Here is an 18,432-nt window from a genome sequence, read left to right as displayed (position 1 = left end):
ATTATTTACTGTAAATGGATTATTGAATACAAACTTATTCTGCCCAGCCTCAGTTTTCAGACCTGGATGATCTACTGTATGTAGGCACAATTCTTCACAAATCTTAATACAATCTGGATGCTAAGGAGCAGGTAATTACTATGAAATAGGTTACTATTACAGCCATGTGTTTTGCAACAAGTCTTTTCAAAAACCAACTTGGAAACAGATTATTTGAAAGCCTTGCAAAAGTTTTGAATCACGCAAAATAAAAGTATTTGCTATTTTCCAAGGGTACGGTCAACCCATTGGAAACAATGAACATTAGCGAACTTACAGGGATCATGCTATCCTATCCATCTGCTCTTCTAAAAGTTTATTATGCTAAACATCGCGAACGCGTTAAACATATCGAAAAAGTTTGTTTCACTTTACAAATTAAGATCGCACTTACTTTGGGCAATTATTTTCGACTTGCATTGCAAAGTCAAAACAACACAAAAACGGTTCATGAGATCAAATGTTCCCAAAGCTGGGGAGATGAAGTACAAGTTCGGAACACGCGCTGACGTCACTCAAATATCCTTTTGCGTTCCGGTAAGTACTTGCAAAGGATATGTATAAACAAGGGTAAGATCAAACGCGAACAAAATGACATGCATGCTGCCTTTCCAGTTTTTCTAATGAATTTCTACATGTGGGTCCCAGTAGGTATGAGTACATTCTTCCCGTCCCCAAGCCGCCAACACATTGCACATTGGCCCAAGGGGGTAATTATCACACCTCACAGTAGCTTTCTCTTGCCTCCTGGGGAACCCATTTGATTATTTCCCAAACATGTCCCACTGGACACCATCATCCTGTCCTGCCTCTCGTATTCTGTAATCTGCGTAATTAGGACTTGGGGTCTCGGGCGTGCGGGAAAGGCGGTCACCGGCGGCGCTCGTAGGGCCGCCACCTCCAACGGATGTCCGCGGAGCCGTCCGAACGTCCCAAGGATCTCTCCTCGCTTTCTTGGCCTTGCCTGTCTTTTCACTTTGCACCCCGTTCGCCTTGTCGGCTCCTCTCGATGTCGCACCTCTCGGGCTATAAACGCGGATACCGGTAGCTTTTGCTGCCAAGTTTAGGAGCAACCTCTTTACCCTGCCTTTAAACCTGCTCCTCACCACGTCCTGAATTCGTGTCAAGCTCCAGTCCCGCTGGCAGTAGCACTATCACAAACCTGATGGGCCAAAATGCCCTCTTCCTAACTGCGATCTACTGGAAGGGAACACGGAAACGTTACGCTGCATACCCCCATTCCCTCCTTCTTCCCTCCCTCCCTCCCTCCCCCGCTCGCCGCGGTGCTGCGCCACGCTCCCCTCCCCCAACAAACTGCTCTGTTATGATCCCCGAACTCTCGAGGTCCCGCACCCTCTCCCTCCTCTCCACCCGAGGTACAACGACTCGGTCTGGGCCACACGAGGGCCATTTGTTCTCCATTTCATGACACATGCTGTTAGCAGAGTAGAAGCCAGAAAGCGCATTCTCTGCGGAAGCGCTCTTTTGTCCCTTATTATTTCACCGGAAAGAGGTGAAAGGTTGCTAGGCGGCAACACACAGGTAAACAAAGTATGGTAAATATGGTAAACTACATATGGCACGAGCAGAGAAGTTGCAAACGGGCAAGGAGATTTGCACGTGCAAGGAATACGATGTGGCGGGTGGTTTGGAACATTTAAAATTAAAGTAATGGAATAACTTCAAAGTTACTGGTGTACAAATTGTACAAGTATTTACAGGGAAATGTATACGCCTATAGGAGCATACAAGTGGAAACGGCAGCAAGTATAAAACAAAAGCAGGTGACGCTTCAATATACTATTTTAGGATATTTAGGATATATGTCGCACCGTCAGTGCAAATTCATAACTAATTTGTGACTTTGGGAGCTGGATGCCTAAAGTGTCATTCAAGTGTGGTGTGTATTATGTGTACTTCAGAGGCTGATACCGGACACTTTTTGAGGGAAAGAGCCATTTTGGGCATTATAACGCAGAAGAAAAAAAATACACGCATCCTAAAAATCATCCCCACATTAATATTTTCTCAGTAGTCACCACAGCAGGAATGGTGGTCATTACTGTTAACGGTTTTTTCCCCATGTTTTTTTTTTTTTTTTTTTTTTTATTAACCACAAGTCACACCAAAGACTTGGAAAGAGCTACTAGTAGAGCTTTTAGCACAAAACAACATACTTGTGTAACGAAAAGTACAACGAATGGTAAACGAACTGATAAGAAGAGGAGGGAACATCGAGCAGGAAATTGAACGATTGCACGATCTCTCGAGTCCAGGCCCCCTTTGGACAGTCTGCCTCACCGAGCGCACAGGGAGGCCGAGCATGGAGAACGGGACTGGCCCTTGCCTTGAGAGCCGACAGACGATTGGTAGGTGCAGCTGCTCGTCTATGACTGCCGCCATCCTATTGGCCAGATCACTGCAGGTTTATCGTTCTATCTCGTGCTGCTCCTGCTCTATCGCAGCTAACTTTTCGTAGGTTTTCATCCGCTAACGAGCATAGTTCCGAAGCGCAGTTGTATTCAGCTACATACGCTCGTTTTTAATGGCACCAAATTAACACGAATCGGCGATGCCTTAACTGGAATCACCGTTTCACGCCTTTCGCGGCCCGAGCGAAAAATGACAAGCTTTTAGTTCGGGTGTGTGAAATTGGACACCGCTCGCGTTGAGCTCCCCTTTTCGTGCGGAAGGATACGGTGTTGGGTCTGACAATGTGGATGGAGGTTGTTAAGATGTCTTCTCGGAGGATGAAATGAACTCGATTGTCGCGACGAAAAGGAATACCGCAGAGCCGTAGTTCGGATGCGAAAAGGCCGTTTTTTTCTACGCGAAGGACTCCGGCTGAAGGGGCGAGCATTGCGGAGGTGGAGAACCCGAGCTGACCTGCTGATATTTTCCGCTTGAAGCCGTGTGACTGAATTCTCTTGAAGTTTTATGTTCTTCTTCCCTCCTGCGAGGTGCAGTCTGAGTCTTTTTGTACTGTTGGATGCCAGACGTTTGAAAAACCAAAAAGCGAACAAACAAAGAAAAGGTAAAACAGCCTCAAACAGGCATTTTGGGACGAGTTGCAAAGTGAGCGCGGAGTGGCTAATTTCAGGGGCGTTATTAATCGTTAAATGCTGAACTTGGGAGAGATGGAGAAGTTTGGGGGAGTGTGTTGTGGCTGTGTGCGTGTAGTTCGTGAGTGTGTGTGTGTGGGACCCTACGCGCTCTCTCTCGCCCCTTTGTTCACTTTCTCATAACAAGATGACAAGTTGGCGAGCGGACCGAGCGTTGCTGTCCCCCCCCCCCCTTTCCTCCTCACCCCACACACACAGGGATCATTCGCACACACACCGCTACTTTTGAGTTAGTTCTCCTTGTCCTTGTGCTGCCGTGTTTTTCCGACGTACGAAAACTTCAGCTCAGCTGTGTGTTTTGTTTGGCGCTCGCTCGGGTTACGGGTAACAGTCCAGGCAGGAGCTGCTGCTGGTGGTGGTGGTGGTGCCGGACTCGAATATTAATTGTGTGTTGCACGTTTAGAAAGAAAGTCCTACGGCACACACACACACCCGTGTGAGTCCGAGCTCGACGCTGCGACCGACCGGCGACCCGCTATGAGAATCCGAGGCGGCGCGCGCGGCGGACACTGACTGGCGGTCAGCGCGTGGCCTCGCGCCGCTCTTTGTGTAGAGAGTGCGACACACGTACCGAGCGTCCCGCCAGCTCGCACTAGACAGAATTTTAAAGAAACACCCGTGTGTGTGTGTCGTGGCGGTTTGCCGTTCGGTGTGTGGTGGACGGACCACTGCGCGGTTTTGCGCAGCAGCGCGGAGGAGGACCGACTTACTCCGACTCTCCACTCCGCTCCTGTCGGAATCAACTGGTGGCCTCAGCAGCCATTAATTTTGTCGAGGAAAAAGGGAGAAGTAAAACGGGGCTTTTTTCTAAAATGTAATTTTCCACAAGTTTAAATTTCGCCTCTTTTCGGGCACTAACTTCAAACGCGGCGTCTTTACGGTTTGTTTACCTGACGCTTTTCTCTGAACTGAAGCGACATACTAGACTAGTAGTGAGGTGGTAGTCTACTCGCAGTGCGTTCCCTCAGCATGGTCATTTGTATCGCGTCACTTGAACGTGAGTACCAGAGCGCTACAGCTGAAGGTGGGATTCGAACCTGGCTCCTCGGGTGCAGTGTGGCAGCTCTAACCAAACCAAAGTGTTTTCCGTTCACTTGGCTTTTCTCCAAAGCGACTTGGTTGACCCTGCTTACGGTTACTTGCCTATTTCTACAGCCAGGTAACTACTTTTACTGAAGCATTGCAGGGTAGGTACCTCGCTCTGTGGTGCGGCAGGAGGTGGATTCAAACCTGCAACCTCAAGAGTCCAAAGGCAGCAGGTTTAACCGCTGTGCTGCTTGCTGCCCCTGTGTTGTGGTTGAGGTAAATCAGGGTGATATGGTTTTAACATGTTAGAGAGTTTATTGGTTTGTTTCCCTGTCCATGGGCAGTTTGATGGAACATCAAGGAACACCGGTGGTGAAGAGCAGCGCTTGCGGTGTCGTGTCTAGATGCCCACCTTGCCCTGGCTGCACACAATGGAATGTTGCGATGTTTGATTTGTGTGAACGGATGGAAAGAGAGCAGCACGTCTATAGACTATTTGCTCCTTCCTTGTGTTCACCACTGTTTTGGTGACCTGTTGCAGTCACATTTATGTGACTCTTTCCTCTTAAGCGACTTGGTGTTAAGCTTCTTAGTGATTTACCCATTTATACTTTTTTTTTTTAACACTTAAGTAATTTTGGTTAAGTACTTTTGCTCAAGGGTAATACAGCAGTGGTTGGAGTGGTCAACCTGGGTCTTTGTAGTACGGTGAGCTCCAGAAACTTTGTTGGCTTTGAAATGTACTTCACTGTTTTTTGGACTTCAGCTCAGATGAGCATCCGAGTTACAAGCTGCATCATGAGGTCAGTGTTTTCTGTATGTGGTGATGGAATAAGATGTCCAACCTAGGAACTGGTTCGTTTTCAACTTTCAGTTAAATATTTTAAATGATGGCCCATAATTTTTTTTTCTAATGCACTTCCTTTTTATCTGTTTAGATTATCATGTACAACATATTTCTAAGAAAGATGTAAAGTATAAATATAATGTAATATGATTCCAGTAGCTTTTCTTTATGACCCTCTACCATGCATGTTAAATGACTTAAATCCAGTTGTAGCCATAAGGGGATCAAGATGTTGTTTGCTGTTAATGGTGAAGAAGGTAGTACAGAGGGTTAAGTTTCTTGCCTTATAATGGGAGGGCACTGACTGGGTTCAAATCCTGCTCCTGCTGTAATACCCTAAATTGATAGGGTTAAAATACATTGTCGTGTAACTGGATAAGTCATTGTAAAGCTGCTTGTGTAGCGTGACTTGCCTTGGACCGATGTCAACTGAACAAGAAATGAAGTTGGATTGCTCAGTATTACGAGAATGGATGTAATGCTCTGTGCTGTGTTGGGGCTGTAGCAGGATAAGTAGTGTTTTCGTGGTTGTGAAACAACTCCACCTGTCGGTGCCCAAGTCTTGTCTAGGTGCCATACAGTTATTCATGTGTAATGTCAGTGTTTATCTGTGTGTACCATGAGTCTGTGGCCTAGCCTAAGAAGCACAAAAGGTTTTCTTTAAAAAGTCATTTTGTCATATATTTGGCTGCAGTAGCAACATCCATAGCCTATCAGGTTTTTAGGGAATACAATGAAGCTTCTTGCCAAAATATGACTCTTTGTGGAAGATGTCTAATTATGAATAATGGCAACAGAGCTGTGTAAGTGGTTGAACTCTCTCCCCATGGTTGTTGCTTGATGCTAGTGTAAGGTGTTTCTTAAAACTTTTTTGCTCTCTGCATTTAGTTTGTGTAGTTTTGTTTATGCTTGATGTAGTTTTTCTTTCCCAGAGATTATTCAGTGCTAATTTCAGTTTTTTTTTTCCTCCTCTGTAGCTATTCCCCTTCCATATCATTCAGTAAATCGGTTGGTCTTTATCTAAGGCTGTCGGGTTTTTAGTTTAGAAATATCTCTTAAAATGTGATTGTCACACATTCTATGAGGAAGAATTTTGTTGTTCAGTGCTGAATTTCATACTTATGCACATTCCTTCATCCAGTAAAACCTTAGACTGCAATTTCATTGTAATTCTCTTGACCTGGTGTCTGTCTCACACTTCTTACTCTTTGTAAGATACCATTGTTTGATGGACAGAAAATTAATGTCAAAGTGAAGACTGGCTGTGTAAAAAATAAAGCTCTGGCAAACTCAAACACTTGCACTGCTGAAATGCATCAGGTCAGATGGAGAAATGTTCCTTGCACTTTAGTCAACAGGAAATTACTTATGCAGTGGAACTACTCAGGCAGCCTGCGTGAATTCAGTTCAGGCTTTATTTCTGATCCTTTAGTGAGTTCAAGTTGGTGTAGATGTGCCTTTTGCCACAATATGCTTAACTGAATGTGTAGTTAACTTGTCAGGTATGAAAACCTTTCATGGTGGGTGGACTAAGAGCATGAGTGTTGGCCCTTAGACTTGGCACTCACCAGTTTGGATCCCACTTCCTGCTGCAGTACCCTTGAGTAAGGCACCTATGCTGAATTCATCCAGTAAAAAGTTGGCTGGCTATATGAAAGGGCAGACCAGTGTAAGCAGCTTAACATTGAGTTGCTTTGGAGAAGTGCATCAGCTAAATGTAAGTGGTATATACTTTTGTTTTAGCCTGACAGACTTGTATGTGTTGCATCTCATTTTTACATTGGACTGTTTGAATGATAGTTTAGTGTTCAATAAGCATTGTAGTAATTCCTGTTTAGTGAACTTTAGATGTAATTTTTTAGATAGTTAAACCTTTCCATTTGTGACCATCTTGGGGAATTGAAAGTTCAGAAACAATACAGCATACCAAACTTGAAGTTCTTCCCACATTTATCATGTTTCCTGAAAGCCTTTGTGTCATATTGTAAATAAGTACAGGTAGTCCTTGACTTACAACAGTCTAAAGACATGCAGTTGAGGTGGATTGGTGATGGTAAATTGTCTATGGTGTGTGTGTGTGTGTGTGTGTGTGTGTGTGAGAGAGACTGTGAGAATGTATGGGTGCTGTGGCTACCTTGCAATGGACTGGTGTCCCATCCAGGGTGTAATCCCCTCGCGCCTGATGATTCTAGGATGGCTCTAGGCCACTATGTGACCCTGATCAGGGCAAGCTGTTAATGAATATGGATTTATATATAAAAATGCATAAATGCTATGTTGTATAATAGGGCTTTTATATATTTTCCCTCATAAATTTCACTAATTAGTCATGTTAAAATACTAATAGAAATGGAGTATAGTATTTTTATGTTGCTCAATTTTCGCACTCATTTTTAAATCTTTTTGCTTTTTCTTTGCTGCACTGCAAGAATACTTTTCCCACTTAACCAGTGTTAAACGAATGGAATCAAATGAAATGTTCCGCAAACTTTTTTTTTTTTTATTATTAAATCGTTAATGGACCAAATCAGTGGTCAGTGAGTGCGGTCAGTTGTTGTTGAACTCTGCTTAAGATGCGATGGAGCAGTCGTGAAACGTTGCAACCAAACGTTGGCGCTGAAATAACAGTTGATGGTACAGCTGTTGTGTATCTGGGTTATCAAAAGTCATCTGTGTTGTAAGTCAGACTACCTGTACATGTTTTTAATAATGTTGGAAAATTAAATTACTGGATTGCTATCTGTTACAAGACAAGCATTTCTGTTCATTCTGGCCATCCTGAAATGCAGTAATAGTGTGTTAAGCACTATTGTAACAAGCACATGATTCAGTGGATTTTGTGAAAATGTGATATGTTGTCCAGGAGGTCAGATTTGAAGTTTTGCATGAGAACAGGATATGTTCATTGTCATGATGACAACTGTCACCTTTGCTGGACAACTTGTGGCTCTACATCACTTCTGATCAAGAGAGAATACCTGGCTTTCTCATCTAAGTGTTTTTATATATATATATATATATATATATATATATATATATATATTTTAAAAAAAAAAAAGGAAAGGCCCTGGGCTGTATGAGAACTTGTTCTCATCTTTGAGTCACTATCAAGGATGGAGCACAAATGGTTGGCCTGCTAATTTGAAAGAGAAGGCCTGGTACCTGTGTGTGAAGGATGCAAGTGAGGAAATAATCCTTCATGATTCCCAGTGCTCATGCTATTTGGTTAAGCAGACCTATATCAACTGAGAATTTTTTTTTTACTTATCTGTGGAGAATTTTACCCTCTTTTTGCAGCCACTGTATAAAGGTTTTCTGCATATTGGTGTTTGCACAAAATTTGCTTCCATCTAAATGTTTCAATTTTGTGTTTCCCATTAATATGTAGTTCTTTATAAAATACTTTTCGCAAACTAAGCAATGCTACATGCATTTTCCAGTCTCAGTAAGCAACATCTAAGTACTGTTTAATTTTGATGCATTTCTTTCAGTTCTGTTCCTTAGCTATAGGCCTTTTCAGAGTTATCTTGTAACTTCTAAAGTGGTTTAAAACTAACAAAATACTGAGATTTCAGTTTAGTATGGTACTCCAAGGTTTTTTTTTTTTTGTGATTTGGGTTCAGTGCAAGTTCCTTCAAGAACACTGAAGTATAAACCTAATTCCTGTGATGGTGATGCAGGGCTGCATATTTGGATCATAGTCATTCCTGGCCTGCCTTGATGCAGGAGGGACTTTTCCTCATGGATAGATTTCCTATGAATAATGTATACTGTTTGCATGCTGGTTCTGTGCATTCCTCTTGCATATCACCTCTTGATGCTGGTCAAACTGGTGGACTTTGATATGTAATACAGGTGCTGAGAAAGAACAAGCTTTTTTGAAACTTTGAATAAATTGCTGCTGTCTTCATTGAAATTAACGCACTAATGTTTTGATTCAAGTTTTTTTTTTTATTTCATTTCATGGCTGCATTTTTTTTTTTTCCTTCCCTCAAGTCCTGTAGTGCTTACGCTGTCCTTTCCACTTATTTCCTCATAGGCTTGTTTCTGGTTGAGACTGAGTGGCATGAACGAGCAGCAGCACAGAATGGCTGTAGTGGGAACAGACAAGGAACTCAGTGACCTCCTGGATTTCAGTGCGGTAAGAGTTGGTTGGCATCAGGAAACTGGTTGAGAGGCAGTTTATCTACTGTAGCTGGTGCAGACAGTCTTGGCTGACTACTTCAGTGATTATCAAAACATATTTAAGTAGTTTTCATCAGTTTATACTTATGTCCAAGCATATGCAGCAAAGCTAAAATTCTTGATGTAGTTAACATTTCTGCTCATGTCTTAAAATTAGTGAACCCTAGAACTAGGGCTTTGTTTTCTCAGGTGTTTTCTGAGCTGCTATATATGGCAAACACTACATTTTTACAACACTGCAGAATGGCTGAATGAGACATCAAGGGGATGTGCCATCTCTTGATGCATGACTCATACACACAAGTGTAGAGTCATCACTGGCAATAGCTTGGAAGTTACAGATAACTGCTGGGCACAAGTGTTGTCCCATTTTAACCTTTGAAGTACAAATCATTTGCTGCTTTGACTGGTAGTAATATATGGTATTAGATTGTCTGGAAGTAAATTCTTTTTGGTTTTTGGATGTTTGTGGTATTGTACTATGGTAAATCCAAAAACAAACCTTGCTGCTTTTTAACTTACTGGTTGCTAAATACAGCTGGAACATAACAGCTGTCTGGATATTTGTCTGCAACCCAAACTTTAGAAACACCATTACAAATAACCTGAAAATGCTTGTGCCTTTGAAAGTTTGTAGGTAGGACATTTGAAATGTGTGGTGTCAGGGTGTACACTGCTTCAAGGACATGGGAGGGGGCAGAGCTGTAGGGAGACTAATTGAACAGCTAAGGTTCGCTGAGTTGGTTGAAATGGAAACTTTCAAACTTTGGTGGTTTTTGTAGATACGCGGTAGCAGATTGTTATTGAAATTTGTCATGTTACCTGCCCAGCTGAAGTATTTTTGAATTTTACTGCTAATTAGAATTTCAGTTGTGAATCAGTCCTTGAACTTGGGCAATGGAAATTACTGATAGTTTTATTGCACGGAAGCCATTGGGTATACATTTTTCACTCCATCCTTGATCCTTCACTTGATTGTAAACTGTGTCCAAGTTACGTAGCGCTGAGTAACTTCATCGTACAATGCTGCCGCTCTGATAACGTATTGTTCTGTTTCCAACTACTTTCAAATATGTACATTTAATGGTTAATGTACACAAGGGTACTAGAATAAGAAATATTAGAAGTGTTTTCAATATGAGGCAGAGGTCTTTTTAAAAGCAAGATACATGGTACACTTTTTCTGTGTGTTTACCAGATAGCTTGTGAAGAAATGCTAATCTCACTCTCTCCTTGTAGATGTTTGCTCCACCAGTGCCTAATGGGAAGAACAGACCAACCACGCTTGCCAGCAGCCAGTTTGGCGGATCAAGTAAGCGCCTTTTTTCTCATTTCTCAGAGCTTTATTGTGAATTCTTGGGGTTGGAATCCTTTTCTGAGACAGATATGGTCAATAGCACTTTATTTTTAAAAGAATGTCACTAGTAAAAATCCGTTGTATACTTCCTTACCAGACTAATGAATAAAAATGGTCTTTCGTACGGAATTACTACTTAACGTGTCTGAATGATGGTGTGCATGGCCTAGCTTGAGTCATATTCCTGTGTGTATGCTGATCTGTGGTGTAACCTTATTGTGGGGGAGGTACATAAGCTATGGACATGTTCCCACTCCCTGGCTCTCCCCTGTCATTACCCTCAGTTCATGCCACCTCAGCCCAACCCTGCTGCTTTTGATCATCTCTGTGCTCCTGCAGCCCACAGGAGGCTCAGGCAGGAGAACACATGCATGGCTGCTTTTGTTGTGTCCGCCATCCACCTTTTCATTTTTATAACTCAAAGCCAAAATTGGTTGAAGAGGGTAAAACCTTAAGGCTGCGTATGAAGTTTGTGTTTTGTAGATGTCTTGTATGTCGTTGAGTGACACTCCAGAATTTTGTTGCTGACTGGGTGTCAATAGGGGGGAAAGGAAACTGTTGGAGAGGCAGTATGCAGGTGCAGGGGGAATTCTGCCTCTCTTGGAAAGTTCTTTCAGAACTTAAATTTTTAAGGATGAACCAGTTCTTTGCTAACAGATGTCTTAAGGGATAAAAACCTTTTCATAATGTTAGATCAGAAAACATTTTGTTCTGGCTTTGTGTTCATGTAGATATGCTATTTGGAGTGTTTGCTTATATTTTGACATGTTGACAATGAAAATATTAAACATTAAAGTCTTTTTAAACCACTTAAATCTTTCCTGTTGGTATTTAGAAAGTAATAAAGGATAGGAAATATGTGCTAGGATTTGAATCTGTGAATAAACTTGTTCTGCAGCTTCTGTGTAGTTATGCTAGCTCTTTTCAGACTTCACATGGTGATAGAACTGACTTCTTCCCCATAGCAATGCTTTTTTTTTTTTTTTCTTCCCCCCCCCTTTTTTTTAAAATTATGTATAAATGTGATCCTTATGCCTTTCCCCCACGGTAACTTGACCTACTAAATCCTAGCAAAAACTTTGCCTTGCTGTAATTTATTTTTGTTACATTTATTCACTTTGATGCTTTTCTCCAAAGTGACTTACAGTGGATTCTATGTAGTGTTACTAGCCCACACACCTTATTCACCAAGGTGATTTACACTACTAGATGCACTACTTACACTGGGTCACTCATCCATACATCAGTGGAACACACACACGCTCTCTCTCTGTCACTCACACACTATGGGGGCAACAGAACAGCATGTCTTTGGACTGTGGGAGGAAACCAGAGCATCCGAAGACTTACACTGCTAGGTACAGTACTTACACTGATTCACTCATCCATACATCGGTGAAACTCTCTCTCTGTGTGTCACTCACTCACTATGGGGAAACCTGAACAGCCAGTCTTTGGACTGGGAGGAAACCGGAACACCCGGAGGAAACCCACACAGACTGAGCGGGGAACAAACCCACATTCTCTTGGACCGCCCAGGCGCTGTGAGGCAGCAGTGCTACTCGCTGTCCCACTGTGCCACCCCATTTAGGCTGTTTGCTTATGCTTTCTCTTCCAGGCAGTTAATGCCATGCAAAATCGGTCAGTAGTTTGTATTTTGAATGGTTTGGCAAAAACTACTGCTAATGTTCTAGTGACTATTTGTTTTTTCATTGTGAAATGATGTATTTGTAACAGAAGGCAAAATGGCTTAATTTTTCTGGGACAAGTCACTAATTCATTTTCTCATTAAACATTCTAATATGCATTGCACTACATTTTGTTTCCATAAATGTTTTTGCAGCTGTTGGCTAACATCTAAAATTTATTCATGTTCATCTAAAATTTTTAGGACCTTGCTTTCCTTTGTCACAATCACCAAGTGCTTAATATTGTGTTCTTGTTTAAACCCAGTTGTGAACATAATATGCAATATTGAAATGGCACACAGTGACCAGACTCAAGCAGGTCTAGAACTTATTTCTTATACAGCTAGTATTAGGTGAACTGTCTTATGTAATACACTTTTGTATACTCTTGAGTTTTATGTTGGTTTGGAGAAAAGTGTCTGCTGTATCTGTAAATGTAATCAACTCCTTTTACTGATTTTATTTTCAGTAAATAAATATTTTGTCCCATCTTGTCTGTCTTTTTTTTAAAAGTAGTTTCTAAACCTAGGACAAGGATGGGGTACCCCACACTACATGTCCTCTTGAGAACGTGGTGCTGTCACTACATCTTTGTGCTAGGTGGAAAAGTAACACTGAAAATCCTTTTAATTCAAAAATTATTGAATTGGTCTGTGCTAGGTTCACATCAGTCGGTATGCATCATGCTGAGTTAAGGGGGGTGCAACTTAGTTCTGTCACGATTATCATTTACCCTGATTTATTCAGCTGATGCTTTCCTCCAAAGCAACTTGTTAAACTACCTGTAATTATTTACCCATTTATGCAGCAGGGTGATTTTTACTGGAGTAATTTAGGGCAAGTACTTAGTTCAGGAGTACTGCACCTTGAGGTGGGATTTGAACCTGCTTTCTGTAGATCTGGAGGTAGAAGCTCTAACCACTGTATTCCCAGTTGCTTTGTTATGAGAGAAGTGCAGCTGGGAGTTTTCCCTTTGTACAGGTTTCAGAAATTCTCATTGTGCATATGAATAGTAAAATTGTGGTGAGCTCCCAGATGTGATTTGATTTCTGTTCGTTTTCAAGAAAGGGCTAAAAGTAAAAATTGTGGACCACCAGTTTTTTTTTTTTTTTTTTTTTTTTTTTTTGTGCAAGAATGGACAAATGTTTTGTCAGTAGGCCTGTGTCTCCCTAGTTTATGCCTAATGTAGACTTTGTGTAGTTAAACGTATGCTTAGGCTTAATGCACATAATTTGCATACTCAAATGACCCTTATGTACCACCAAAATGTACCTTCCTTTCAGCTGGGTTTTTTTCTCCATTCCAGGGCGCTCACTTCTTTCAAAGGAATATAAAATCATTTTGAGGGGTTTAACAAGTTTAAGACTCGAACGATAATTGTCCCTGTCAGCCTGAATTCTCATGCATGTGCTTCCTGAGAAAGAATTTCTGAAAAGGGTGTCCCTCCCAAATTCATCATAGGATTCCTTTTCACTTCTTCGCTGTCTTGGTCTGTGTGTATAAGATGAACGTTGCAGTACGGAAACTGAAGCCATATTTTAGTCTTTGGACCATTGCAGCCCTTCTAGTCTCTGCATGGATGAGTTTTTGTGATCTGCTAGGTTTTCTAGCTAGTACTGAAAAGCATTACCTTGTAGTCTGAAATGTTTCTACTTAAGTCTTTTTTGCTCTGGCTGTACTAATGCAAACAGGGTAGGTAAGCCTTCCTCTCCCCATTTTACTTCCTTGTGAAAGTGAGATATTGTCATAATTTACCTTCCTGGGTGAAAATTCTACCAAAGTAAGCAAAACATGGCTAATGCACCTTAAAGGATGTCCCCTTCTCCTGTTTGCATGTGCCCCCCCCCGAATTACAGGATGTGACTTTAAAGGTGTGAAGAAGCCCCCTCTTGTCCTCAGACCACCTCCCTAATGCTTTATGCTGGCCTGGCGCAGAGCCTGTGGTTGCGGTGGGGGGGGGGGGGGGGTTTCCTTGCTTCTGTTTGCAGCTGTAACAGGTCTACAGCCTCATCACCTGCCACCTTCTCGCCTTAGCCTGGGGTTTACCAACCTAAGTGCAGGTGGAGTTTTCACAGCTGGACCTCTGCATCACATATCCTCCCCCCATGGCTTCTGTGTACAAGCTTGCCATTGCACAACATCGTCGCCCTCAAGTGACTGTGCTTTTTCCGGCTATATGGGGACTTTTTCTTTCAGAACAAACCCTTCTGAAAAATTGCCTTCCTTGCCTGTGAGTTTCAGAAAATGTTGCAGTTCTCTCTAGCAAATACAAAAGTAAATTATCAAGTTTCTTTTGGCTTTAAAAGGTGGCGTGGGCACGTTCAAAGTACATACTTCAGTTCAGTATCTCTTCAGTTTTCCTGAAGAAAAGGCATTATTTGTGTAAAAGATCAATACCCTTATACCACCAACTAAAGTGTTTGAATTGTTTGAACTGGAGGGGCAGTGTGGTCCATGCCTGTAACTTAAGGCACCTTTAAACATAAGGTGATTTGCTTGAGTTCATTTCAGATTTGGTTTGATCATTTAGGAATGTTGTTTGTTAGAAGTTGACAGCTGGTAGCTTAGTGGTTAGAGCTGCTGCCTTCAGACCGAAAGGTTACAGGTTTTATTCTCACCTTCAGCTGTAGTAACCTTTAGCAAGGTACGTACCCTAAGTGCTACAGTAAAATTACACAGCTGTATAGAAAGGTAATTGTAAGTAGCTTAACAGTGTCAGTTGTTTTGGAGAAAAGCGTCCACTAACTTAAATGTAAGCTGTAAATATTTGCAAGATTTCCTATACAAGTTAGTGCTTGTGTGATAAAGGAGCAAAAAGTATAAAGCTGTATAAAGGAGTTTACTTGAATTGTGGCAATTAGGCATGTTACAAGCTATATTCCAGTATATCAGATTTTTCATAATGCCTTTGTATACCACTTTTTTGCAAGATGCTCAAGTTCCTTATGGAAAATATGAAAAGCACTATTGAAATTGTGTTAAACTAAATCCAGCACCCAAATCTTAAGGTCATAACTGTCTGCATTTATTTTAAGGCAATTTCTCTTAAATACATCCAGAATTTAATGCATTAGTGTTTCTTCCATTATCCTTTAAAACCCTGCTGTCGGTTGCTGTGGTCAAACATTTCATTTTGCAATGGCAATGAAATGAGGTCCTCCTTGTGTTCTAATTTTGTGTGATATTCAGGCAAGGCTAACCACCAGGTCTGTAAAGCATGGAAGGAAACATTAACTGCAACCTGTCTGAATTGTAAACAAATCTGTACACTTTACAGTACCTAGTAATGGTCATCTTAATAGCTGTTAGCATGGGCGGCACGGTCTCTCGGCTCCTGGGTGGTGCGAGGGGACGTGGGTTTGAGCCCTGCTCAGTCTGTGTGGAGTTCGCGCGTCCTCCCCGTGTCTGCGTGGGTTTCCTCCCACAGTCCAAAGACATGCTGTTCAGGTTCACCCAGTGTGTATGAGTGACAGTGTGTTCCACTGATGTGTGGATGAGTGACCCAGTGTAAGTAGTGTATCTAGCAGTGTAAGTCATCATGGTGAATAAGGTGTGTGGGCTGATAACACTACATAGAGTTCATTGGAAGTCACTTTGGAGAAAAGCATCTGCTAAATGTAATGTATTGTCATTCATTCCCCATCTATTTTAGCTCAAGTACACGGACTACTGCTTGTGACGCAACCTGCAAGTTACAAACTGTTTTAAATGCTAGTTTGTGCATTTGTAGTAGTAGTGTAGTTGTCATTGTATTGCCTCCCAGGTTAGATCTAGGCTCATGCCCTCAGCTTGCTGCAAGTGCTTTAAAACTGCTGTGTGCTACTCGCTCAGATCTTCCTTACGTTTTAGCGTGCGACTGCTGACAGTCTGATTGTAGTCCCACCATGAATGTTCTGCTGCCAGCTGGCAGTTGTGCACCGCATTTACTGACAGATGTTGGGAGCCAGCGTTCAGTGTTAATCAACTACCGCTAAGATCTTAAGTCCAACAGCATTTAATCAAAATATTTCACTATTAAACCTTAGATTTCGCACCGAAGGACAAATTTTACGTTTAGTGTCAAATATCTGCCTTGTAAAATAAGTATTCTTACTTAGAATGCTGTGACTTTATCTGGTCGTTGTCATGTTAGATCTGTTTTAATTAGGAATGAAAATCATGAACCTTAATGAATATGTATATGTTTGCATTAGTATGCACAATTAGAACTTTCTCAGGCCGCTATCTTTTTTGTTTTTTGTAATAACCCCTGTCTGCATGTAGAACTTGCTGCTGCACCCCCTAGGCTCCTGTCTTGAAAATAAGATGATGTCCCTCTGTGGTGCAGTGGCAGGGGTGTGTTAAGTCCTGTGCAGTGGCTTCCTGCTGATTTCTCTTACACTTGGTCCTGGCAGAGCTGTGCACTGTCTGTCGCTTCAGAGCATCTCTGCACCCGACTCTAATTGCTTTTGAGTTAATTACTCTGCTAAATGTGGTAAACAATGAAGTTGGAACGCTAATTTCCCTTGCCAAAATGTAGTTGTGTAACTAATGCATACCTTGAGTTCTGCTTAAAATGTCATTTTTGGACACCAAATGCCAAACACTTAGGAGCTTGATGATGGTTTTTAAAGATGTCTGTTGCAGTGCCCTAAAGTTGTTTTGACGTCACTGCCCTTAGGGTCTTACCTTGATTTTTTTTTTTAAACATAGTTTAATGTCTTTCTTGCTTGTGTGTTCACCTGTTATAAGAGTGATTCAGTAAAAGGTGTAGGTCTAACGGTACTCTGTTAGCCATTTATCGTATGACAGATATTTCCCTCAGCGATTAACTGAAACTTCAGCAGTTACAACATGGATTATTCTTACAGTACATTTTAATGCATTTTGTGATAGTTACAAATATTGCTGCAGTGTTACAAAACATATCCTTCGTTAAATGTGCTCAGGCATTTTCACGTAGCCCTCCATTTCAATGGCTTATGACCTCAGTGGATTGGCAGACGTGGTGGCATTGTGTGTGTCACAGCCAGGAATCGGTGTGCTGCATTAGATGTGCATACCATGTTTAAACATGGCATAAAGATATGTGACTCGTGATGCAGAATTTCTCAGTGGCAGGGTGGAGGTACACCTCCGAATGACGAAGCACCAATCCACAGTGCATATTGTTGATGGGCAACTTCCATGCCACAAGTTCTCCATCCCTTGGGTACATCTCGAAAGTGTAACGTGGGGACTGTCTTAAGATGGCCCTGTAATGGTTTTGCTCTCACCAGTTAGGGTGTTGGAATGAAGAATGGGTGACCAATTTATGCGTGTAAATTTTCTGCCTTCAAGGTGTCCAAGTCCCATATTCAGGGCATAGTTTGCAGGCCTCCATACCTAATGGCTGTCTTGGGTTGTGTAGGAGCATGCACCTCTTCCTCAACCTCATCATTCATTCTCAGTCTCCCCCACAAACTCACCCCCACCCACTTTGTTTTAATTAGACAACAAAAATCAAAAGAAAATATGAATATTCATAAGGTGGTTGCATTAATATGCACAATTATGCAAATCGGGATGCAATTAAGCCTCATTTCTCCAGAGAGCCTCAGCAGCTTTAGCACACGACTCAGAGAGGAGGGGGGATTATTAGACATTTCTGCTTCAGCAGTCTTTAAAATGCCTTTTCCTTTCCTTAGCAGTTGCTCTTGTTTTTAAAGGAATACTTTTACATGTTTACTTTCTACTCGTTCATGTGAAAACAGTGCTGGACAGGATTTCATCAGGACACATGCGACAGTTATGCATAACACAAGATTCCTCAGCTAGTAAATAGGATTTTTGACTAGAATATTGTTTATATAGGAGATGTGAAATGTGCCACCTCTGCAAGTGGCTTCCAACTACATGCCCACACTTTAAAGGCAGACAGATTTGTACTAGATGTGTCAGGAACTCAGAGCCAAGATTTGTTCATTATTGAAGGACTTTTTCCGTTCTTGAACAGCTTCTTTCCTTCCCCCCCATTCTCTTTACAAAATTAGAGCCATTTTGAAATTCATAAGTAAATTTGTTTCTGTTCCAGGTATGGATGAGCGCAGTGGTTCTGCAACATGGGCTGCTACGGAACAGAACAGCCCTTCCTTCAGTCAGGGACGGGTAAGAGTGACCTCAAAGAAACAAACAGTGCATTGCGGCTCC

The 18,432-nt window shown here is 41.8% G+C and overlaps 1 protein-coding gene across 4 annotated transcripts in view; it reads left to right on the top strand.

The window, feature by feature from the left end:
- The first annotated feature begins 2,477 nt into the window (after positions 1 to 2,477).
- tcf3b (transcription factor 3b) overlaps positions 2,478 to 18,432 on the top strand; it is a 31,071-nt gene continuing 15,116 nt past the window's right edge. The window contains exons 1-5 of one of the 4 annotated variants that reach the window (XM_018728170.2): positions 2,478 to 2,906; positions 3,006 to 3,073; positions 9,074 to 9,175; positions 10,459 to 10,531; positions 18,317 to 18,390. In XM_018728170.2, the coding sequence (XP_018583686.1) occupies positions 9,101 to 9,175; positions 10,459 to 10,531; positions 18,317 to 18,390 (222 nt within the window). In that variant the 5' untranslated portion in view covers positions 2,478 to 2,906; positions 3,006 to 3,073; positions 9,074 to 9,100. Of the gene's footprint in view, positions 3,074 to 9,073; positions 9,176 to 10,458; positions 10,532 to 18,316; positions 18,391 to 18,432 lie in introns of all 4 variants that reach the window. The other 3 variants (XM_018728171.2, XM_018728172.2, XM_018728173.2) reach the window with 3 other exon arrangements.

This window comes from Scleropages formosus, chromosome 9, assembly GCF_900964775.1.
Source record: "Scleropages formosus chromosome 9, fSclFor1.1, whole genome shotgun sequence".
In the NCBI taxonomy this organism is placed as follows: Eukaryota; Metazoa; Chordata; class Actinopteri; order Osteoglossiformes; family Osteoglossidae; genus Scleropages; species Scleropages formosus.
The sequence above is the reverse complement of the archived record's forward strand: the minus strand, read 5'-3'. Positions and strand labels throughout refer to the sequence as shown.